General features: G+C 35.1%; 1 protein-coding gene across 4 annotated transcripts in view; it reads left to right on the plus strand.

Annotated features, from left to right (window-relative positions):
• PCDH7 (protocadherin 7) overlaps positions 1-5,509 on the plus strand; it is a 417,107-nt gene extending 411,598 nt beyond the window's left edge. For 2 of the 4 annotated variants that reach the window (XM_045076301.1, XM_045076305.1), the window contains exon 3: positions 1,077-5,509. In XM_045076301.1, the coding sequence (XP_044932236.1) occupies positions 1,077-1,453 (377 nt within the window). In that variant the 3' untranslated portion in view covers positions 1,454-5,509. The remainder of the gene's footprint in view (positions 1-1,076) is intronic. The other 2 variants (XM_045076308.1, XM_045076331.1) reach the window with 2 other exon arrangements.
• Positions 5,510-26,481: the final 20,972 nt, after the last annotated feature.

Here is a 26,481-nt window from a genome sequence, read left to right on the forward strand (position 1 = left end):
GACCCCCACCTCTCTCTGCCTGCCTCTCTGCCTACTTATCATCCCTCTCTTTCTCTGTCAAATAAATAAATAAAATCTTTAAAAAAAATTAATGGTAATAAAATACATACTGGTTCTCCAAAGACAGACACATATTAACAATTTTACTTACATATACAGGTAATTCTTAATTTCCATCTCTAATCCTGATCCCTAAGAACTATCTAGATATGACTTAGCTTTATAGTAAGAGAAGATAGTTCCCATTCCAGTAGGTACCAACATTAATTGGGACTACATGCTACTTCATCAAAACTTTAGGAGCTTGACTGCATTTTCCCAATGCATTGCATTTCACATAATATTTCTATTCAGCAAACACATTGGCAAACGTGTTTCTGTGTGAACATTTAAGAGATTATCCTACAGCACATATAAGGTCATTTGACATGGTGGTTGGGAGGTTGGTGTGGGCGGCGTGGGATAGGAGATGATATTGCTAGTATGTTCACACCTGTAACCTACTTGTACTTTGCTTTTTTTACTTCTTACCACATGATGTGCTGTCAATTTAGGTCCTACTTCTGAGTCACCCTGATGTTTTATACTGTATTTTAAATATAAGGTTTTGCATATTTGCTCTCCATGAATAATGTATAAGCAGGAAGGAATCCAATTGGCAAAAGTACACGATTTCTGGGATAATTTATAAATACAGAAAATTATCTATTTGGATTTAATAACTTTTCTGATGCATGTGGAAAAATTTATACCCATCCTAATATACATATGCACTTTTTTCTACTTGAGAATATACACACGTCTCCGTCTTGTAACAAATGCATATGTACCTATCTTCTGCATGCTTAAATTTATTAGTCTGTTCATTCCTCTCTTTCCATGATATTTGATGTTTTTGCAAAACCTTATCTTTAGTGGATATGAAATTAAAAACTGTTCTATGGGAATGATGAACTATGGGGTGAAGAAAAAAGGAAAATATATATATATATATTTCCCCCTTCCAATTTCATGCAAATCAACAAAGTCTGTTGCAGAACGTCCAACTTTAACATCTCCTTCTCCTTGAATTTCAGATTCAAGACCTCTTCCAGATGTAGCCCTGACTGGAAAGTGTACCCGTGAGTGTGATGAATATGGCCACTCAGACTCCTGCTGGATGCCGGTCCGCACTTCTCCAGAGAGGAAGAAGAGCCAGCCCAAACTCTCCACTTTCATGCCTGTTGATGAACGAGGAAGCCAGGAAAAGCTGGCCAATGGCGAGGCCGCCATCATGGGTGACCGCAACAGAAACCTTCTGAACAAAAAGTTGACCTCGTCCTATGAGACCTTCAGTGCAGCTAGTTTCAGCAAAAATGAGGAAGCCAACCCTGAGGATATTCCCCTTACAAAAACAGGGGAATACAAGCCATCTCCTGTCAATACTCTCACTAGAAGAGAAGTTTACCTGTAGGTTATGAAGAAGAACGGCAAAGTTCTTTTCATGTATGAGAAGGAGAATAAGGGGCAAAAAACCTTACAAAGAAAAACCGTTTAATCACAAAGAGGGGGCTACCAAAGAGACAAAGCTTTGCCTGCCACTTCTGCCTCCAGATCAGGCCTTTAGTGATACTGTTAGCCTGATTGTAATGTACAATGTAGAAACCATCCTTGTTACTTGCATGTCTAATCCCCTCACTGATTATTCCCAACACCCTTTATCCCTCTTCCCCATCCCCCTCCAAGGAGGGAAAAAAAAAAAAAAAGATGGTTGCAAGTTTCTTTCATGGTAACAAGCCTGATTAGCAGAACACAACACACTCTCATTATCCCTAAACTGAAGCATGATTTAGTCACTTTGATTTAGTTCGAATGCCATCCGGCTGGTCAAAAAAAAAAAAAAAAAAAAAAAAAACCAACCAAACAAACAAAAACCCCACACAGACAAAAAAATAAAAATAAAAATAAATTAAAAGATAAAAAACAAACAAACAAACAAACAAAAAACAAATCAGGTAAATGTATTTTAGACATACCATGAGAATATAATTAATCACCATGAAAGGCAATCCCCCCAAAATAATAAAGTCCCTGTAAAGGTACAGTTCTTATTAAGGGGGACTCTACAAGAAGAATATTGAGAATCTCGCAGCTTTAAAATTCTAACAAAGACTGACAGCTAGACAATACCCAGTTGGAGATTGTAGTACCAAATTGACATATGTTGTTCTTTTCAAGTTAGGGGTATCCACTTCAATCACATACATTCATCGAATATTCTTAGTATACACAACAATCTTGACCACATGTATCAATTACACTAATTATAACTTGTAAAAATTATATATATTTTTTTCAGAACAGCACCACTGTTATCAACTAACTGGAACAATGTGTCATTAAAAGGCCAAAGATCACACGGCAGATCAGGGAAATCATGAAGCAGATTTGGTCTTGACTGGAAATCCATTAAGCAACAAAAGCAACTGAACCCATGCACATACAGAAATACTCAAACACTAGCTTATTTTACATTGTCTCTATACCTGAAAACATGCATTCTCTTTTAAAATGGGTTTTCTTTGAAAGCTCAGAAAATGAAAACTAAAGTGATGTATTTTTGGTATAATAGTAGACAATTAGTTAAGTTTCAAGTTTAGCTTCAAAACCTATTATCAGGGAAGTTTCACTTGTAAAAATCATTTTTGTGGGTAGGTAGGGAAAGAAGGATATGTCGGTATAAAGTCTTTTAAGTTAAAATCACTATTATCATTTTGAAATCCAGGTAATGCGTGCTGGTCTTACTATTTACGTTTCAAATTACCAGTTGTATTTTTTGTGTGTTTAAGGCACTCTTTCATATAACACAAGTGCATTAATTTTGATCCTGTGCAATATAGCACTATTTCAAGTCTCACAACATTGAAACAAGGTGACACCCTAATTGATTTGTCATTAATGTGATTTTGAACATGATACAATATGTCTTAAAACAAATCTAGATGGAACATGAAAGAAATGAGTTCTGGGCAGTGATATGTCTCCTTGTATGTACATCTCTCGAAGTGGAAAATATGCAATTTTTTCAGTGTGAAAAAAAAAAACACAATATGCAGATTTTGGGTCATTTGTTCTATAGAGGGTGATTTAACATAATTGGAAATTGAGCTGGGACATTCAGACAGAAGTGACAATCCAGGGACAGAATAGGGGATAACAGGTGAGAAGAGCAAATGTTCCCAACACTGAATGTTTGCAACCTGGTTAAGACATAGCCTGATGGCTCTCTAGCAAACTGTAGAAATGATGTAGCTTTGGATAGTTTTATTCTTTACAGAATTTCTTAGACTATAAGGTGAAACAGCCTGGACCAGAGGTTGTGAACTCACTATAGGTCATCAAAATGTTTATCTTTGAAAACAACTTCTCTGTTTGGTGGGCTACTCTTTTGGGGTCATTTCCTTCTGCTCTTTCTTAAATGGAGTTTTCATTTTGATGTTAGTTTATGTATAATAGTTAAGATGAAAGAAGATATGTAATTGAAACAAAAATATTGGACTAAAATATCAATAATTGAACATGTTTATGTTTAATTATTATTTACATGATGGAAAGATGCAATTCTAGTACTCTGTTAGGAAACTGCATTAAAGCAGTTCTGCCTTGTATAATCTGTAAGTACCTATTAAGACAAAATACTTCTAAAGATACTTATAAAATGTATACATATTTTTTCTTGCACGTTACAAAGCAAATACTCAATTGCATAACACAGGTGTTCAACAAACTTTTTTCTTAATGCATTTATTTTCTTTCTTTCATGAGACACTTGAAGCCATTAGATAGCTCATTTCATTCTATCTTAAAACCCTTCCATTGTCTATAAAGCTAATACGGGTCATACTGGACCTTTGGATTAATTGGATCTACATTCCCCAATGATGTTTGCACCACATTCAAGACAGCCATGTCATTGTCATTTAACTCGTGAGCCTCTCTTTAGAACTAAAATGGGTGTGAAAGAAAAAAATTCAGTGTACTGTAAGTATTCTCAGTAATTCTAGTAGAATTAGCTCTCATAACATGTTTATTATATAATGAGCTGGCATGACACAGAAATATATTTTGTGTTTGTATGACTTTTATTTTGAATAGGCTAAATCTGGTGCCACTCCGTATATAGAGTGCTTTTGAAAAAAATCAATAAAAAGAAACAAAAAAAATAAATGAGTGAATGCAAAACAAGCAACTGTGCCTTTTATACCTGTTGTTACGGTAAAAAAACGGTTGTTGGGTTTGGACAATGAGGGAAAATGGGCTATTCCCAACTTTTTTGATCTTGTATATTTATCCATGTTTATTTTCTGAAAATAATAAATAATATATTAAAAATTTGCCTTCTGACAAACTCAGATAATGGACCAGTCTTAAATATCGTTCATTCATAAAACAAAACTAAGGCATTAACATGGACTGCTTAATTCTGACTAGAAGGCTCAAGCGTTTATTATAATAGTAACACAGAGAGAGATTATCAGGGGTGAAATCAGTCCATTTTGCAAGGTCAAATATTGATTTCGAATTTCTATTCTTTATTTCCGTTTTGTTGTTAATTTTTCTTTTAGCTGCTGTTTCATTTTGGTTGTACAGTATATAAACCATACTTGTTTTCTGTACACAAGATTCTCAAGTGAACTTTGCATGCATTATACATTAGGACACATTTATAAATTAATGAGTAACTATATAAATTTATGTGTATTAAAATTTATGTGTATGTCTGTAGCTTCAGTCTAAAATCTAATGCTCATTCTGACCCTCCAGATATCATTTCTGTATGGTTTCTGACTGGCCTGCTGCCTGAGTTTCAGAAAACAAGAGAGGCATTATTTTTATGGGAAGAGAAACTAAGATGGTACTGAAGATGTCAGGCTGAAAGGCTACCCTAGGAAGCTCTCTTAAAGGAAAATAATATAACACACAGACCCGAAGAAACCTCCAAGAATCAAGCCATCCCAAATTCAGGCCTGAGAAATCTGAAGACGGAAGTAGTTTTAGGGATGTTGTATCCGTGATAAATATACAATGTGCCCTTAGGTAGGGATAAAACAAAAACAGTGAATATGATCAAGAATATTCTAGAGCTGGTCAGTTATGATCCAGGCAGAGGTAGATCCAACATCTGGAGGAAGACCTCATACTTTCAGCTCCCTAGGGTTTACTTTCAGACAACTTTTCCTACATTTTAAAGCACTTGCATTCAGTGTGGTACGATCTGTTTGTAATGTTAATCATTGACTATTGTTCTGCTACTTGGATGTTGATAGTGAAGCAGAAAACAATTTATCATCCTTTATTATGAGTCACTATGCACGCAACTATGCTAAACACGGCGAAATGTATGAAACACTCGTCCAACTATTTATGAAATACTTTACATAATTTAATTTGCTTTTGTACAGTTTTATGTAAATAAATTGCTTGTCATTTTTGTCTCTGCAAATTAAAATATAACATGGTCAAATGGTTTCACACTTGTAAGCGTACTTCTCTGTTGACAGGTAATTCCGTTTTGATTGGACGAGAAGTGAATGGATGCATGTACCAGTGTGATTTAAGATGGTTTGATTTTGAATAAGTTACGATAGAGTAAAGAAGATAATCCTGCAGTAATTGTTGATTTAGAGGGCACTGTGCCTAAGGGTCACCTTACTTTGCGTTATAACAGAGTAGAACGTGGATTCTTCAGTTTCATCCAAATACTTACTAAGACAATTACGTAGTGGGCTTTTACACGTAAAGTGGGCAGTAGAAGAACTTCTCATCATTAATATAAGCATTGATTTTTTTCAGGTGCTATCTAGAGAAATTTCATGTTTAAGGTAAAACTAATTCTAAGTCAAGATGTATCTCTGTTAAGGAAATGTTTCTTTTTAACCTAAAATAAAGTGGTGAATACAGAAACATTAGAGATGAAAAAAAAAAAAAAAAGGCCTTATCTCATGTGAGATGTAGAGAAAAAAATTTGAAGCAAAAAATAGAATTTTTACTGAACTATTTTTTCCATTTAGGTAAGCTTACTCCACTTTTAATTTTTTTTTTTTCCAATCAACCAGCATGTATATATGACTACTCTGTTTACTCTTTGTTGTCAGATTATGCCCTTAATTATAATGACTATCTTCTCTATTTATTTAATGGTATCTATTCAAAGAGGTGAATTCTTCCCTTAAATTGAACCCAGAGACTTAAAAGAGAAAAAAAAAACAAAAAAACAAAAAAACTTGCTACTTATATAAATAGATTCTATGGAATTTTTGTCCCATCTCACAACAACACTGCTAACACCTATCTATATAGGAAATTAGGCATTCTGAAGAGCATTGCATGAAAGTTTCTCTACTGTTTTTTCCTTGCTCTTGGATGAAAATCCAATGTACTTTATATAGAATGACATATTCTTTCTTAAATCAAAGATAACTTTGTAAATTGATAGTGGCTGGCAGCCTTCCTTCTCCAAAGAAGGAATTAAGAGTGAAGTATGGTGAGAAAGTCTGCCACAAGTTGTAATGAGGTGAAGGAATGGTGTGTGCGTTCATTTGGCTTTCTGCATTTCTAATGGTGAGAACCGAACATCAATACATCAGACAGTGGAACAGTACGTAAAATGAAATCAGTGTGCATTCATGTTTTAAATGTTCTATTTAGATTTGACAAATATATATTTCTCTTTACTCTAAAATTGCAATCTTAGGTTAAAAATATATTCTTTAAAAAAAAAAAACTCAAACATGTAAAAACACAGTGATGCATTTAGAAAGAAGGTAAACATGAACCAAGGCAACAAAAGATGCATGTGTCTCTTCCAAGGCTTAGGTCTCATTATTCTACCATTTCTGATTCGTTGGAAGAGTTTCATCTAGTTTCTTAGAAACTTGACTTAGCACAACAGTATCTTACATTTATAGCACACGTTATGGTTTACAAATGTTTTACAAATTCCCGTAATACCTGCAATAGAAAGTGAAAAAAACCTGTTAGATCAGCCATACATAAAGGATTTTACTTTTATTGAATTGTTCTCAGATTGGATAAAAAGTGAACATAAAGTTCTTCCAATATTAATATTTTCCCCCTGCTAGCTTATGTACCAATCAAAACATTTTGCATGATTTAGCAGAGTGACAAGGAAAAGAATTCTCCTTACTTAACCTGAATAAAACAGGCATTTGTAAAGTGGGAATTTGGGGGATGGAGGCACTAATTATGCAGACTGGCAGGTGATTATCTTCATTTGGCACTGCACAACATACCCTGGCAGTCATTGTAATTTGTATGGGATTTCTGACAGCAGATTGTAAATCTTGAAAACAGCATAGCCTAATTTCTTCCTGCTGAATACCCCTGGCCTAACCTATCAGGCCATGAGGTTTTGATGGACATTGGCTGGATAAACAGTCTAGGTGTGAGGATTTGAATGATCACAACTGATAGCACTATCAAAATTGATCAGATAATTATAGAACTCTCAAATTTACTTTGGTTTCAACAGGTTGATTTCACAAAGGAATTCATTTATTGATGTTTTTGTCTCGTCCTTTTTCTGTTTTTATATTTATCTTTATTTCTGTGTCCACACTTCAATGCTCTTCGCCATCTTTTATTTGCTCTGTGTTCTTCCCTTTTCCAAATTAAACCTAATTTTCCCTGGAGGTGGTTGAATGTTAGGTAGCTAACCAAGGACTAGAGGATTTGCAATCCAATCAGCTTTATTTTCATGGAAATTTACAATAGCACTACTTGAGTTCTTAGAAGGCAGGGTGAGTAGGGACTGAACTTACATTTGTTTATTTTCTCTTAACCTTATTCCTACTCTAATACTTGTTTATAAACTGCATGGAGGAAGGTGATTAACAAAGGTAATATAAATTTTCCAAGCTGCAGGGAGTGAGGAAAGGATATGAATGTAAAATGTGGAATACTAAACATTTATATTCTCTTTCAACACTAACTTTATTTTTTCCTGTTGTGCTACTGTTAAATGCAAATTTTATTAATTGGTTGAATTTATTATGTGCGAACCACACAGATATAATTTTGCCTATTTATTTTAACTGCTCTGGGAAGATGTAGAAGATGCTTAATCGTTTATAAATGTAAAATTTGCCCCAACACTCTCAGGTGATAGTAAACAAAAATCATAGTTTATTCATGATGCTCAGTTTTATTGTTTTCCACTAAAAGTTATGATTCAGGTAATCCATTTCCAGAAAGGTCATAAGAAAGATGCATGAGGTCAATGGATAAATGTCAGATATAATCATAGAGATTAATATGGGTTTTAAAAAATAAAAATGTTAATCAATGTGCCTAATTAAAAAAAAAAGAGAGAGTTCACTAAAGAAACACGTGTATAAGCAATCTGAAGAAAGAGATAAAAACAAGGTGTTTTATTTTGATAATTTAATTGAAAGTACATTACAATATCCCAGACTTAGTAAAATTAGTAGTAACTTGAGTGGATAATGTCAGGATTTTTTTCTAAGTGTGTTTTATAGAGTGTTACACAGAACATTTTTATTGCAGTTTTATGGATTGCTATAAAAATTTGACTGTGTATTTAAACCATCTTATAATACCTTTATGGAGAGGAAGGGAGTGCAAAAAAAAAAAATAAGTAGAAAAACATAAAGAAGTAAAGTAAAAAGATGGCCAGGTCACTTAATTAGTTTTAACACTGCTTTTTCCTTTCTTTTCTTTTCTTTTATTGAAAGATTTTATTTATGTGTTTGTCAGAGAGAGAGAGCGAGCTCAAGCAGGGGAAACAGCAGGAAGAAAGAGAAGCAAGCTCCCCGCTGAGCAAGGAGCCCAATGCCTGAACTCAATACTGGGACCCTGGGACCACGACCTGAGGTGAAGGCAGAGACTAAACTGACTGAGCCCCCCAGGTGTCCCTTAATACCTGCCTTTCAGAGACAAATAATTATTTGAATGTTTTCCAGACCCTACAGTTTTGCTAGAATATACTTGATTAGTATTTCTTTAGTGTTTATGATTCACTGAGAGACTGTAGAGTTTTAGAGATCGAGATATTCTATGATATTTTTTAAAGAATTGAGTTTTACTAAATGAGGTTCAAAGTAATCTTTCAGCATAGTTTTCAGTGATAATTCTCAACTGAAGCTGAATTTAACAGAATAAAATGTTTACTTTGTAAGTCAGTATTTATCCACATATTGTGGGGACAAATACATTTTTCTGGAGTCCAAAGGGACCGTTTCTTTCCTTTTCTTTATAGGGGTCTATATCTTACTCCGTTGTGAGAAACACCAATTCAGAGATTTGGGTGAAAAGCAAAGTATTGAACAATATGAATGATTAGAGTAGAAGATATAAACATATACAAAGGTTGGCAAACTTTTTCTCTATAGGGCCAGATGGCAAGTATTTTAGACTTTACGATTCAAGAAGTAAAATCAAAGATATTGTGTAGGGGTTTATATGCTGAGAACGAAAACAAGTTTCTAGATTTTTTTTTCCAATCATTAAAATGCATAAATACTATTTTTAAAATGTTTTTAAAAGATTTTATTTATTTATTTGACAGAGATCACAAGCAAGCAGAGAGGCAGGCAGAGAGAGGGGTGGGGGAAGCAGGCTCCCCGCCAAGAAGAGAGCCTGATGCAGGGCTCGATCCCAGGACTCTGGTACCACAACCCAAGTCAAAGGCTTTAACCCACTGAGCCACCTGAGCACCCTCATAAGTACTATTCTTAACTGAGGAGATAAACAAAAGCATAGCAGTGGGCTGCATACAAATTGTAGTTTGCTGACCCTACTATATAGGAAACACTTCTTCAATTGATAATATTGGAGAATCCATCACTAAAATTCCTCTTCTTATACCTTAGTTAAGTATGTCCCTGTTCAACCAGGACAGTACTGGTTCATGTCTTTGCCCAATAAAGTCACTAATAATCACCCTCAAATGTTAGATTATATGGTTACCCTAGTTATCAGGGTCATTCATGCCCATTAACCATCCCTGGAGATAAGATAGACTTTTTAAGAGATGCAGGTAGATATGCACAAAGTCCTCAGACATCTTGAAAGAGCTCATAATCTTAATGCGAGAATCATCATCATGGTACTCTTCATAAAAAATTCAAAAGTGTGTCTTACCAACTATCATATGATCTCCCTGATATGAGGAAGTGGAGATGCAACATGGGGGCTTAAGGGGGTAGGAGAAGAATGAATGAAACAAGATGGGATTTGGAGGGAGACAAACCATAAGTCTCTTAATCTCACAAAACAAACTGAGGGTTGCTGGGGGGAGGAGGTTTGGGAGAGGGGGGTGGAGTTATGACATTGGGGAGGGTATGTGCTATGGTGAGTGCTGTGAAGTGTGTAAGCCTGGCGATGCACAGACCTGTACCCCTGGGGATAAAAATACATTATATGTTTATTTAAAAAAAAAAAAAAAAGCGTGTCTTACTTTGGAAGTTCCAGTTTGGCTTAAAGGTAGGAGATTTGCCTTTTTCCTTTGGATCAAAAGCTATAAACTTCCACTTAAATGTCACAGATAAGGGACGCCTGGGTGGCTCAGTTGGTTAAGCAGCTGCCTTCGGCTCAGGTCATGATCCCAGCGTCCTGGGATCGAGTCCCACATCGGGCTCCTTGCTCGGCAGGGAGCCTGCTTCTCCCTCTGCCTCTGCCTGCCATTCTGTCTGCCTGTGCTTGCTCTCTCCCCCTCTCTCTCTGATAAATAAATAAAAAATCTTAAAAAAAAAAGTCACAGATAAGAGCTCATTATATTTTGCTCAGTAAAAAGTAGCATAAAGTCTCATATTTAGAGTCTAATCTACTCAAAACAAAAAGAAGAAATACTGTGACTAATGTAATGGGATTCTTGAGATGGGGTGACTTTTTTGTTCTCTTTTACATTTTCCAAATTGTACACTTGACCAGGTCTTACATTAACTATATAAAAAGTGAACACTTTGAAGCATTCTAAAATTATGGGCCATTGAGTGAATACATTTAAGAGTAATGAAAGAAACAATTTAACTTCAAAAGACTGGATGCAGGCCACCTGGGTGGCTGAGTTGGTTAAGTGGCTGATTGGATTTTGGCTCATGTTATGATCTCAGGGTCCTGGGATGGAGCCCTGCGCTGGGCCCTCTTCTCATCAGGGAGCCTGCTTCTCCCTCTCCCTTTGCCTCTTCCCCCACTCGTTCTCTCTCTCTTTCCTCTCAAATAAATAAATAAAATATTTAAATTTATCTCCTTCCAAAGAAAGTTGTATTTAAAAAAAAAAAAAAGTTAGATTATCATTCCACTGTGACATTTGACATTAGCTTTTTCCTACCCCAGTAAAGTAAATATATGCTACCTAACTTCAGCGTTTGATGTTACCAAACCAGTGCAAAGGAAATTGTCTTCATGTAAAGCCTAAATATGAACTCTGCTAAGCCTGTAAATTAAATGTGAAATTTATATTGTGAAAAAAGTAATACATAACCATGCAGAAAAAAGATGGACAACAGTGAACTTATTATCTAGTATTTAATCAACATAGAAACCATGGATGGATATTTCAGTATATAGATGAGATTATTTCAATATGGTTTCTCCAATATGACTGTCTGAAGCTTCCAACTGGGAAGATTGGTAAATTTGACTGCATAGTTGTCAGGGGTAGTTGATTTGGCTAAACCTCTGGAAATGAAACTACTGAAAAAGCTACTATAAAAATCTATGTCTAGTATAAGAAACAATGAACACTCTCATTGACTAAAATAATCTGGGAACACAAATGAAGAAAAGAAAAGATAAATTCTCAGCCATAATGGACAGGTACTATCATCCCATACATGGTTTGAGAAGTTTAAAAGGGCAGTTGAGAATGCTACTGTATGGAAAAACTTGCTTCAAGGCTATAGTGTTATTGCAAAGAAGGTGAACAAGTTGCATAATACAGCTCTTATCCAAAGAAACTTCTCCTTCAGTGAGCCGTTTTTTTTTGTTTTGTTTTGTTTTGTTTTCTGATAATACTTAAGCTATGCTCCTGTTATGTCAATTCCTGGGATGCATAGAGAGATGTTTAGTATACTGCCTGTTGATGTATTTCCTTAAATTGTCTGGCATACTCCAGGTTCATTTTTCTGTTTTTTTTTTCCATCTTTTATTAAATGAAAACAAATAGTATAACAGATGATTTGATTTTTCTCTCTGCTTAGGATTTATATGTACTTCACAGACAGCATTTTGTTATCCTCAGGTTTAAAGGCTCTAAGTCATCAGAGAAACACTCCCACTTGACTATAAATGTAAGTCAGATGATTATAATGGCAGAGTCACAGGTGGAAAAATAATCTTCAGTCTATTGTAATCAGATCCAACGCTGACAAAGAATCATATATCGCTTTGGGGTTTCATGGGAGATGAAGGCACCAATTTATATTTTAACCCTTAGAGAAGGACAGGAAGAGCTATAAACAGAAGGATATACTGAGGTTTAGATTCAACCTGTGTTACAAATATTAAAAAATGACTCAGGATAGTGGATTGGAACCAAATTGCCAGAAGCAATTTGGAAATGGCATTTGTATTTGTATTGCTTGTTTAAAATATATATATATATATATATATATATATATTACACACACACACACACACATATATATATATATTTATATATATAAAGAAATATTTGCCAGTATGCTTGATACTGAAGATACAGAGTTGAATAAGATATGCTCCATGCATCCAAGAAAGATGTTACTGGGAACACCGGTAATACTAAATGCAACTATGAATACCACAGCAAAAAAATGCATACGGTTCTTAGAACATAAAGAGAAAAAAAAACAAAAATGGTCTGGCTGAGGCACGTGAGGATGTTGATAAAGAAGGATTATAAAGGTTAACATGGAAATAGTAAGAGTAGTTAAACAGGCAATAAGAAGAAAATAAATATTCCAAGCATAGGAAATAGCTACGCTAACAGCTAAAGGTAGGAAAACAGAAATCAGAGATTGTACCTGTGTGTTCAGTATTCCCGCAGCACCATGGGGAGAGACAAGAGTCCCTCCACCCCACGTTACAGCAGTTTTGCAAGTGCCCTACTTCAGTTCCATCTTTTACACCCACACTGTATATGATTTAATCTTTCTTTCACATTATTTTGATATATCAACTATGGTAGACATCTGCTCTTCTCATCAATCAAGGATCTTTCTATCTTATTTTTTTTTTTAAATCACCTGTTTTCTTTGGCAGTTGCTTGCAGTTAAGGTTCTCCAGTTTCTTGTGGCCATGGGTTAGATAGGTGACTCATTTGGGAGCCAATTTAACCCTCTCTCCAATTCAGAGGAGACCCAAGGGCAGAAAATGGTTTAGATTTATCAATTCTGATATTGATGCCCTAAAGGTTATTCCATAATGTCTGCATCCTAGAGCACCAGCATTGTTTTAAAAAAGCCCTATAAGAGTTTTCCTATCACCTGTCTTTTACTGAACATTTTAATCCTAATGCCTGCACTATGTGTTTAATGACATTGAAGAGAAAACCAAATACTTGAAAACAGAAAACAGATGCGTGCTCTCGGTGTTCTATTCATACCACTTTATCTTTCCACCTTTTTGGTAGTATCTGTCCCAGACTCCTCAAGGCTACTTTGTGCCACAGCCAGGTGTATTCAATATTCCAGAGCTTGCCTTATATAGTTCAGTCTCTAGGTGATTTCCCCCAATCTCTAAAGGTGTGCTTCCCCAAATACTGTGCATGGTACAATGTGTAGATCAAGCTTAGATTCCCTGTCACTTTCTCCGACTATCCAGCTCAAAATCATCCCTCAGTTTCTTGAAACTCTAATTTGAGAGATAAACAACATTTCTTCCTTCATCATTTCCTACAGAAGAGAGCTTCCCTAAAATATTCTTGGTTTCTTGTCCCACATCTGATTCTTCCACAGAGCAAAAGAACGAACTGATTGATGGATGAGAGACATTTGCCCATTTTATTTCTTGAACCCAGAGGAATTTTTTAAAAATAAATAAATAAATAAAAACCCATGAGGATTTTTTTTCCACCTCGTTGCTGGAGTCTTTACTTCTTCCATTTATTTATGTCCCCCTCCCATGGATCTTGCTACATAGAGACAGAGACGGGGATAGAGTTGAAGATGGAAGAGAGAATGTAAAGGTCTTTCTTCAGCTTCCCCAGATCTCCTTTACACAAATGATGAGAGAATTGTGCCACTTAAGAGTCCCAAGAATGATGAAATCCTAGATTTCCAAGATTTGTAATACACCTTAATGTCTTGTCTTTGTTTTTGAGGTCTCTCTTTTATAGGAAAAATTATGTTCCAATATTAAAAGGTTTTCATGAGTGACATTACATGTCATTATGGGATAATATTCTTGGAAGTAACTGAGCACATTTTTGCTAAATCATTCAGCATATTTCAACAGTTTCAGCATTCACTAATGCACTAATTTCGAGTGACTGATTGTCAATTAATAGTTATCCTTATTCATTGTTCTGGAAAAGGTACTGTTATTTGCAGTAATGCAAAGAGCCCCCAAAAGGGGGGGGGGATCATAGTATCTGTCCTTAAAATCATAACTGAATTATATGTTCTGAGTTTTATATGTAACAATCAATTAGTAGGCCACAAACATATGCACAACCCTCTGTCTGCTCTTTTTACTGTTTTTCTACACCTCAATGTCTACGTATATAAGATGGCATTAAGTGTTATTAATTGTTTGAGTTAAATAGCCACCTGGATGCTTAGCAATGATATTTTTTTGAACCTAGGCAATGACTAAGAAGTTTATAATGAAGAAGAGCATGTATTATTGAAACAGTAGAAAAGAGAGTCTATAAAAATGAGAAGAACTAGAAAGGAGTGAGCTCATGGCAGATCCTCATGCTTGTGATGAAAAATAAATTTGCTTAGATTTCCTTTTGATAAGCTGAAATGTGAGTGATGTGTGTTTTAGTTAACTTGGAGGACAGGAGGGAACTGGTGGAAAGCCTAGAAATTTCTTAATGTGGGTTTAATTGTATGCTTTCAGAATGAAAACAGTAACAATGATGATACAAGCCATGGTAATGGATCAACTATTTAAGTTCCAGGCTCTGAGTATAATACCATCCTGTAATTATATCTAAGCAAATAGAAAAAGTAGCTTTTCCTCCATTTTCAGATGTGGAGACTGAGTCTCAGTCAAGTTAAATTATTTGGCTATGAACGAAAAGATCTAGGACTCCCAAACCATATATGAATGACTTCAAGGCCCACACGTCTGTGTGCTTAATCGCTGTCCTCCATTATCTCCCAGCGAGAACTTCCAAAGCTGCTCCAGTAACCGTGTCTTATGCAGAGCATGTTCCTTAACTGAGCATGCACCGTGAGGACCAGGCAAAGTTTTCTTTCTAAGCACAATTTCTCAACAGTGGCATGATTAATACTTTGGCTTTGTGTTGTGAGAGGCTTCCCTGGGCATTGTACGGTATTTAGGACCATCCCTGGCTTCCACTCATTAGACACCAAGGGCACCTCCTCCTCAGTCATTCAATAAAAAATGTCTCCAGACAATGCAAAATGTCCTCACCCCCAGTTTTTTTTTTTTTTTTTTTTTTTTGAAACGGGTGGTCAAAATTGTGCTTGGTTGAAAGCCACTGCTCTAAAGGTTCATTTGCTCTTTTATCTGACCAACTCCAGGCCAGAGTTTCGACTGTTAAGAAACACGTATTTTGTGGTATCGTACGTGGTACACAATAATGTAGAATTTTTGTGTGTAGACATAAAGACGACTTTTTCCTAATCCAGTGAGCCATTTAAGAGCAAAAGAATGCAGAAGGCTCTTCATGTTCTGAACCAGAATCCATTTTATATGCATACATTTAAAAAATAATTCTTTGAAAGGAACTTCCCACTGTCTTCTTTTTCCCTGGATTTCCCAACTCACCCTTGAGCGCTCTCCCCCTTCTTTCTTCACTGCCTTGTTGCTTCCCTCCTTTCTTCGAGTCACATCTCTCTCCCTCCTTTCTTCTTTTTTTCCTCCTTTTGCCTCTCTCGCTCTCCCTTCCCTTCTTCCCTCTCCCCTCCCTCGGTTCCTTTCCCTCATTCCTTCCCTTCTCCTTCCCTTGCTGAAGTAGGTGAAAAAGAAACACACTTTTCAGTAGTACATACTTTTAACTTAGTCTTGAATGTTCTAGTCAATTTTAGGAATTATCAAAAAGCAAAATGTTTGAGAGATTGTGAGTTTGTGTGAAAATTTAGACTCCACAATGATCTATATTACATTGTTCTACATATAGTTTTGGAAATATACTTTATTTTAAGAGAAAATTACATCCCACCATTGAGATTGAGACCAAAAGGAAATAATTATTGAGGCGCCTGGGTGGCGCAGTAGGTTAAAGCCTCTGCCTTTGGCTCAGGTCATGATCCCAGGATTCTGGGATCAAGCCCCGCATCAGGCTCTCTGCTCAGCAGGGGGCCTGCTTCCCTCTCTCTCTGCCTGCTTCTCTGCCTACTTATGAACTCTGTCTGTCAAATAAATAAATAAAATCTTTAAAAAAAAAGGAAATAAAAATATATGTTTATCAAAAATAAAAAATTAAAAAAAAAAAAAAAAAAAAAAAAAAGGAAATAATTATTATCAATGATGCTTGAACTTAAAAATTTTTCTGTACTGCCGATATTTTTGCACAGACAACATTTTCATGATATTTTTATTTTTTTAAAATTTTTTTACTAAGATAATAAATTCAATAGAGAGTGCTTGGTCCAGCAATTTAAATGACATTAAACACAAAAAGCCAAGGATATTCAGAACCATTTAATATCTGTTTAAAAAGACATTTTCTTCTTCCTGTATTCCATTGAGTCAATGGAAATACCAAGAGAGTTATGATGAAAAGAAATGGTATTTTCTTTCACATATTGCTATGTTTTCTTATTTGATGAGGAAACTAAGAGTTTTTAAGTGATAAAAGGAATCCATGTGCAGTAAATACATATTAAATCAAAGGTCAACAGCCCATACTGTCAGGGCAACAAACAATGGAATTTAAAGTCAGAAGGATATATATATATATATTTAAAGACTTATTCATTTGAGAGACAGAGAGAGAGAGAGAGAGGTGGGGAGAGGGGGATCTATGGAGAGAGAGAGAGAGAGAGAGAATTCTAAGCAGACACATCCCAATACATCTCATGACCCCCAGACTACAACTCCAGCCAAAATCAAGAGTCAAAGGTCTAACCAACTATGCCACCCAAGTGTTCCATAGTCAGAATATTTTGTTTATTTTTGATCACTTTAGCTATGTACACACTGTATTGAAAAGTCATATAGATGTGACTATCTGATATAGAAAATCCATTAATAGATTCTAATAAACAATGTTATCCCTGAAATAATTCGAAATCTTAGCAAGTTAATTGGGGGGTGGGGAGAATGCTAACACTGCTTACAAGCCTGTAAAAAGACCACATAGTTCTATTCTTTTTGAAACTACTCTTTTCGTACACCTCTTAATGAATTTATGTTTGGAGATAATTTCATTAGTTTGGAGATAGCTGGGGCAGAAGCAGAGATAAATCCTTATTCTATATAAAACCAACCAGTGGTCTCCTTCTTGAAATTTTTCTGACTTTTGATCTCTGCTTCTATGTCATAAGAGTAGGCAGTGAGGAGATCACATTTGAAAGATTTCCTCTACCTACAAGTAATAGGATAATACCTAAAAGAATAACATATCTCTGATACATGTTTGGAGAAAAAAAAACAAAAACAAAACAAGACACAATTATTACCCTCAAAATGTTTTTCCAGAAAGAGATACGTGGTAACTACTGTCTCATACTGCAAATACAATAAATAATCTGCAAAGGAGAGTTTCTAATGAGTTTTTCCATTGTAATTCTCATAGGACTTCTCCGCTGCTCTTGGCTGTTTGACTTTAATGCTAAACTTCCTTCTTTAGCTTACTTTACTTTTTAAAAAAATTATTGAAGTAGAGTTGATACATAATTTTACACTAATTTCTGGTGTACCACAGAGTGAGCTGACAACTCTGTACGTTGTAGTTACTATGTGTCATTATACAGGACTATCACAATACCATTGACTGTATTTCCTATGCTGTACATTTTATTCCTGTGTTTTATCCATTCCATAACTGCAAGCCTGTATCTCTTTCTTCCCTTCACCCATTTTTCCTTTCCCTTACGCTTTTCCCTCTGGCAACCACCAGTTTTGTTCTCTGCATTTATGGGTCTATTTCTGCTTTTTCGTTTGTTCATTTGTTTTGGTTTTTTGGTTCCACATGCAAATGAAATCACATGGTATTTGTCATTTTCTGTCGACTTTTTTTCACTTAGCATAATTCCTTTTAAGTCTATCCATGTTGCTATAAATGACAAGCTTCCATTTCTTTTTTATGGCCGAATAATATTTCCCTGCATATATACCACATCTTTATCCATTCCTCTATCAATGGACACATAAGTTGCTTCAATATCTTGGCTATTGTAAATAATTCTGCAATAAACATAAAGGTGCATATATCTTTTTGAATTAGTGTTTTTGCTTTTCTTTGGGTAAATATCCAGGAGTGAAATTACTACATTATATGGTAGTTCTATTATAATATTTTGAAGAGATTCCATACTGTTTTCCATAGTAGGTGCACTGATTTATATTCCCACCAATAGTTCATGAGAGTTCCTTTTTCTCCACATCTTCATCAACATTTGTTATTTCTTGTTTTTTTGTCTCTAGTCATTTTCACAGGTGTAAGGTGATACATCATGGTGGTTTTGAGGTACATTTCCCTGATAATTAATTAGTGACATTTAACATCTTCTCATGTGTCTGTTGCCTTTTTGTATGTCTACTTTATTTGTAATCAGATTACTTATTTTGTTTTATTTTGGTGTTGAGTTGTGTTAAGTTCTTCACATATTTCATGTATTAATCCTTTATTGGAAACATCATTTACAAATATCTCCTCCCATTCAATAGATTGCCTTTTGATTTTGTTGATGGTTTTCTTCACTCTCCAAAATTTTTACTTTGGTGTAGTTCCAATAGTTTATTTTTCATTTTGGTTCCTTCCCTTAGGAGAGAAAGCTGGAAAATGTTGGAAAGGCCAATATAGAAGATTACTACGTGTGCTTTCTTTTAGGAGTTTTATGGTTTCCGCTCTCACATTTAGGTCTTTAATTCATTTTGAGTTTATTTTCTGTGTATGGTGTAAGAAAGTGGCCCTGTTTTATTCTTTTGCATATAGCTGTTCAGTTTTCCACTACCAGAAGAAACTGTCTTTTCCCCATTTATATTCTTACCTCTTTTGCTATAGATTAATTGACTACATTTATTTTGGTTTATTTCTGGGCTTTCTATTCTGATCCATTGATCTACTTGTCTAGTTTTGTGCCATTACCACATTGTTTTGAGTATTATCTTCAGTTTGTTTTTTCTTAATGTTTCCATTCATTCAGTAGGCAAGACTGTAAAAAACAAAAGTTGAAGTTTAGACATGTGATCATTTAACCTGCTGAGCAACCCATGTACCCCTAGATTTGTGATCATTTAATTATTCCTGTATCTCTCTGCTCAATTCAAGGACAGCTAATTTTCAAATTAACATAATTTAATATGCACATACATACACATACATACACACATATACACATATGCACAACTTACAATAAGTCCGACCTTCTTTCAAGAGCTTTATTAATTATAACTTATTTAATCTTGAAGACAACTCTATGAGAAAACTATATCATCTTTTCAGGTGAGGAAACAAACACACAGAAAGTTTCAGCAAGTTGCCCAAGGTCCCCCAATAGTGAATTACAAACTCAAAACAAGGCCATGGGTTTCTAGAGTCTGTGTCCATCATCAGTATGTCCAACCTCCTCATTGACAAGTGAAGTCACATTTACTCTAGCCCTTCAGACATAAAAGGACAGTTGACTAGTTGTACATACCCTCTTAGAAGCTGGAATAGAAACTTTCAAATGTTCTGGATGAGTATTCAGAAAATGTCTTCTATAAGTCAGAGACATCTCACCACCTTGAATAACCTAGTAGTCCTTCAGAGCCTAGGGAGAAGATAACTTCAGAAGGCATCTCAGAAGAATAGAGTGCACAGCTTTGTGGTTTTGCATCTTTGCAAGGAGTCTTAAATAATTCTGGAGATTCTGTGAGCACAATTCTTGGCCTGCTTAATACCACTGAATTTTTGTGAATTATAACTTCTATGTCTATTTGTTTATAATTTATATAGCTCAAAGTTCAAAGTTGGGATTAATAAAACTTCAAGATATAGAGAAATAAACCCAAGTCAATCAATATGAATATTCATATATCAGGGATATATGTCAGATAGTCAACTTTGGAATTATAAGGACTTCACTTAAACATAAGCAAATCTAAAGGAAAGTTCAGCTGATTAGATGGTTGTTATGCTCTTTCAGAGGTTGTTATACTTTCTTCTCCTTCTCCTCCTCCTCCCTGTTCCTTTTCCTTCCTCTTCCCCGTTTTTAAATCCTAAAGAAAATCTGGGGTGGGAGACCTAGATTTGGACTGTTGGTGAATAAACAATATTTGAGATTAAGTAGAGCTGATTTCATGATTTATAAGTGGAGTTAAAGTTGATTATGGATAATATTCACTTACTAACTGGAATTCTCACCAACTTGAAGAGAGAAGGTGTGGTTTTTAGTTTTGTAGTCTCCAAGGTGGACTCAACTAGGCATTAGGATCAACAAAATGGACAGACTCCTCAACTAGATTTTAAGTTTGAGGAGAACACATAATATGTCTACCCTGTTCAACCTTATCTCATCAGAAACTAACCCAGTTCATGGAACATAGCTGATGCCCAATAACATGTAAGAAAAAAAGGAAAAATATGCAGACAAAAAGGCACAGAGAGAGGAGGGAAGGGTGGGATAAAGGAAGATAGCCTTTTAACTAATTTAAAGAGAGCGTTATAGAAAATGTTCTTAACAGTCTATTCTTTGATGTAATCTTCATCCAAAGGAATGGTCTTGAGATGTTCAATGTGAACACATTCAGAAATTTTAACCTGTTTTAGAAAAAACAAATTCACAAAATTACTTCTCTATTCTTTTTTTTAAGGTTTATTTATTTACTTATTTTTTTTAATTTTTTATTTTTTATAAACATATATTTTTATCCCCAGGGGTACAGGTCTGTGAATCACCAGGTTTACACACTTCACAGCACTCACCAAAGCACATACCCTCCCCAATGTCCTTACTTCTCTATTCTAAACTTTGTCCTAAAGAGCACTTTCCTGAAAAACCTCTCTAGACATCTTTAATTTCCCTGGGAGACATAGAAAATTATTGTAGTTAAATGTAATGCATTTTTTTGATTGGTTCTGTAAATTCTAATATTAAAGAAAAAACAATAGAGATAAACATGAATCATCTCTGAGAGCTTGTAAAGACAATGAATACAGCAGCTTGCAACTTAATGGATTTTGATCGAGGCTCTAGGAAAGTTCTTGTTAAGAGTCATAAAACCAAGTTTGAGTTCTTACATATTCTGAGCAAAATTCCATTATCCTATCCCATTCATTGAACTATTTAGAAATGTTATAGCATGCCCCAGATGCACATCCAAGATTTGTTCAGGGTTTTTACAAACAGTTTCTGTCTCCTAAGATAGAGGCTCTTTCTATGATTAAAGACATTTAAGCAAGCAGAGAATAAGCAGACTCTTTGGGTCCATTTTGCATTCATGAGATCCTTCAAGTCCTTACCAAAAAAAAAAAAAAAAAAAAAGCAGCCATCTTCTGATTCCAGCGTGACTGATGTATTTCTGATTTCTGGGTTGGGTCACAACACTCTGGGGGAAAAAAAAAACAAAAGCAAAAAAAAAACCTCTTAGAGATTTTTCCTTTATGCTATGCCACCATTGCAGATCCTTTCAAAAGCTTGCTCAGGACAGGGCTTGTTTTATACTGTTTTCCTGCAAAAAGGCAGTGGGTGGAGGGCCTTGAAGGTTAATACATGAACCGAGTTCAGTTACTTTGCTTTTGCTGGTTTCCAGGCATTTCGTCTGAGTTATTTATAAATAGATGCATTAGATGTCCTGTTATTTTGAATAAGTGTCTAGTTTTAATTAGGCAAGGTACATAAGCATTTTAATTAGATATCCAAATACATCATCTGAGATTTTTCCTCTCAGAAAATAAAAGTAATTTGATTTCTTCTTCATTAAGTATAAGGGCAGTAAAATCTTATGAATAGATTTTCAGCTCAAGAGATTGAGATCTTTTCCGTAGAACTATAATATACGCACAGATTATTTCCCTTTAAATTTCTCCAAGCTAATGAAGTGTATGAAAGTAATGAAGTTAAGCCACAACTTGTTAAGTGTAGTGCAGTTTTCTGACATGACAAAGGAAGAGTTTCTGGGTTAATGCTGATGCCCTGAATTAGAGCCTACTGTGCTCTCTTGCTTTTTAAACTCAAGGTAAAAGTGTAACTGTGTGTGTCTGTGTATTTCATACAATGTAAAATGAGAAACAGCATTTTGAATGATACGGCAACATGGCAGACTGGGTCTTCTACATGAGGATAGTAATGGGAGGTGAGAAACACAGTTGTGAAATCCAGCTCTTCAGCTCTTCTACTCACCAGCAGAGGGGCCTGAGACAAGTTATTTAGCCCACCAAAAAGTCAATTTTCTTATGCACAAAATGTAAATTGCATCTATTTTGTGATTCTGGTCCAGTGTATAAACAATGTAAAGAGATTTCTGGTATCAAATGAGTATTCATTAAATGAAAATTATTATTGGGGTGCCTGGGTGACTCAGTTGGTTGAGTTTGACTCTTGATTTTGGCTCAGGTTATGATCTCAGGATTGTGACTTCAAGCTCCCCATCCAGCTCCATTGCTCAGCCCCAAGTCTGCTTGAGATTCTCTTCCTCCTTCTGCCCTTCCCCTCCTCAAAAAAAAAAAAAAAAAAGGTAATTATTATTTTTTTCATCTTTGCTCTTCAACCATTTTTTTCCCTTTGTCTTCTTTCAATTTATTTTCTTTCCATTGGCTCAGCCTCCAATTTCTATTACACATCAATTATATCTAATGAATGAATGAATGGATGGATGGATGGATGAATGAATGAATGAACTCCCCTGTATACCAGGAATGGAGGGGAATATGATTTGGAGGGCCTAAATAATCTCCGGACATCCTCTGGGGATAAATATATCACATTTTACAAAACTACTTTTAGAAGACATCTTTCTTCTTTTCATGGCCCAGTTCAAGAGACATCGCTCTGAAACTAGTCTTGATGATGAAGAATTAATTGCTCTTTCATCCAAGTTCTTATAGTATAATCTATGTATTTTTGTTATAATACTTATTGTATTACATTTTGGTGATTGGATACATGTATCTGCCTTGTAAGATTTAGTTTCCTATAGGTAAGTGATTTTTTTTTTCCTTCTCCTTTCCCAAGAGGGCATCCAGCCTAGCATAACCCTTCTATTATGAATATCTGTCTTGTTGACATGATAGAAGCAGATGTTTTGTTCCTCTTAAAATTGATACATAACCTGTTGTCAGACTACAATTCTATAAGTAACCATTGTGGAACATTTTGCAACAAGTAAGAATTTATGCAGGATTTTATAGATTGGCTTGAATTAGGGATTTAAGAATTATTTTACCAGGATGAAATTGTAAGCTCATTGTATTTACATATCTTCCTGTTCCTTAATCTTTTGCCACCTTAAATAGTATAATATATTATGCATGCAAATAGAGCTATTTAATTCAAATTCCTGAACGAAATTGTGTTGTCTTAATTTCTCTGTTAGTTACAGAATGAGTATTTACTGATAACAGAGGAGTTTCCCAGATGTCCTCTGGTCCTGTCCCTGAGTTACTTTCCCAGGTAAAAACACAGGTTTTTGCATTTTTATAGCAGCCCCTTGAGTTGTTAATAAACTAAACTTATCTGATTTAAGGGGCTTTTTAATGTTCTGTAGGATTACTTTAAAGAGTGTAAAGTCCTCTGTAATAGCTGAAACAATTAGATTTAATTGAAGGGGTCTCTACATGGAATCAGGATAAGGTCAAATTAAACCATCTTACTTTTACATAGGGTCTTTTATATATCCTCTCTTGATGCCCTCAAAAATTGAGTTTCCCAAACCCTATTTTCTCAGAGAACTAAAGATATTCTGCAAAGTGAAATATCAGATTTCTTTCAATGATTAAAGAAGCCAAAAATATTAATACATTTAGTCTCAATTTAGATATTTGATGATTTGGTGGAGACGACTTTTTTTTTTTTTTTTTAAAGATTTGACAGGGATAAATCAAGTTAACTAGCACTAGGTAAATTTATATAGGATCTTGTGACTGGGTGTCCCTGCTCTGAAGTGCGACAGTTCGACAGTGGGATATTTATGATTAGAATTGCTTTTGTGCTCCATGTTAGGAAAGCCTCTGTTTTTGTCTACTCCTCTCTCCCTTCAATTACCCATGTGTATATGTATATGGTGTGCATGTCCTATGTGAAACATGAGAACATTCTTATCCCCATGGTTCAGCTAATTTTGTAAGAGATAACAGCAGCCATAACATAAGGAGATATTTTTGGATTCAGACACTGAACTAAGCCAAATATTTCATGTAGTGCAGCATATCCACATGGAGCTGAAAAACACAGCTTTTATGTTTCATGGAGTCCCTTAAATTGAAGTAAATTTAAAGTAGGCTGCAAGGTCAGTAGAGAATATTTCTTTTTTATTTCCATCTTTGTGTGTGGATTTCTAGTTCACATAAAGGATTATTGCATGTTCCCTGAAATAGCTTTCTTATATTAAACAACTTAAGGACTGATAGCATGTTATATAGAGAAACATAATAGCAGGAGGCTATTGCAAAGGAACATTATTTTGGAGTATATGAACGATAAGAAGATCTGAAGTTAAGATAAATAGGTAGAGAAAGAGTTAAGGAAATCACTGTTGACAGAAATGTGATGCTTTCGTGGGTGTAGAGGAGTTGAGCTGATACTCATTTGCCTATCATTTTTCTAAAATACTTTATATTTCTATTCAATTAATTCATTTATTCGTTCATTAACTCATATAATATTATTTCCTCTATTGTGTCTTACCATGTCCCAGTCATCATGCTAGATGCAGGAAATACAAAGATGAACAAAACTAATGTAATCCTTATTTCATAAAATTTGCCGTCATTAAATGTGTGAGTGTGGGTAGGGGGTGTATTTGCAATAATGTTAGAGGAGATATCTTGAGGGGAAAAAAAAAGTCATATGACCAGAAAGTGACCAGCAGAAGACCTGAATTATGGCCTTACTCCAAATCACAAATCATTATCAGTCTTGACTAAACAGCACTGGTCTTTAAAGCTTAATACCCACTTTCCTTCACTACACATGGGACTATCTGATAATTATGGTTATTTCTTGATTTGTACAGATTCTAAACCCTTATCTTTCAACTGTAGAGACTCACCCTGTTCCTCCCTCTTCGCATCTAGATACATCCCTGTGATTTTTCAACTGAATTCTCTCATTGCGGAATTCAGCCTCTCTACCCACAGCACCCACACGTGACCACAGCCATGCGGAGGGTTTTCTTTGATGAGACGACTTAATCTTCTTCACGTAAGAACAATGTAGGTAATAACAAAATTAACAGAGAGATTAAAAAGTTCATGGAATACTGATTCTTTACCTACTGCTCTTGATTCTTTCACAGAGGGTAAGTTAAAATCAAAACTAGGGTTCAGAATCCAATCTCCTTTCTCTGTCATCACTTGGGTGCAGTCACATTGTTTTTTCCTTTCTTAATAATGTCACTTCTGAGAGGAAGTCACCATAAAGGCCCCACAATTGAACCCTAGTTTCAAAGCCGTGACTAGAATCTCCAAGGCTTGCAGGTGAGCCCGTGCTCAATTCACTAAGCCTCTATCCTGATGAGAAATGATTTCTGTGTAAATTTCCTCATCCTTAGCCTTCTGAGAGACACTTATGAGTTCTTACATTTTCAATCAGCCTCTATATTAAAAACTCCTATCCTTTCCTCAGGACTTTTGAAGTGTTCTGCCTTCAACTGCGTGGCATTTCCTAGAGGAGTTTTATTTTCTTCTCTAGATTTAGCTACTTAGGTTAAGCAATGAGACGTCATTTTAACTTTGCCTTTTTGTCAGGCATCCTTCAAAATATCTTAACACTACTGTCGATCTCTCTGATTATGAGAGACCAGATGTGCATGGGGTATGTCAGGAATGCAGCATTTTTTTGGTTTTTCAATTGGTAAAATAGCTAATAACAAAGCTTATGAAACTTATTCAGCTTTTAATTTTGATCTGAAGTTTTTTCTTAGCTCACCCAGGATTGGAATTTAATAAAAGACATTCTCCTAACTCTGTTCATGGAG

The sequence above is a fragment of the Mustela putorius genome, unplaced genomic scaffold (assembly GCF_011764305.1).
Source record: "Mustela putorius furo isolate JIRA1106 unplaced genomic scaffold, ASM1176430v1.1 tig00000083_pilon_pilon_pilon, whole genome shotgun sequence".
Taxonomy (NCBI): domain Eukaryota; kingdom Metazoa; phylum Chordata; class Mammalia; order Carnivora; family Mustelidae; genus Mustela; species Mustela putorius.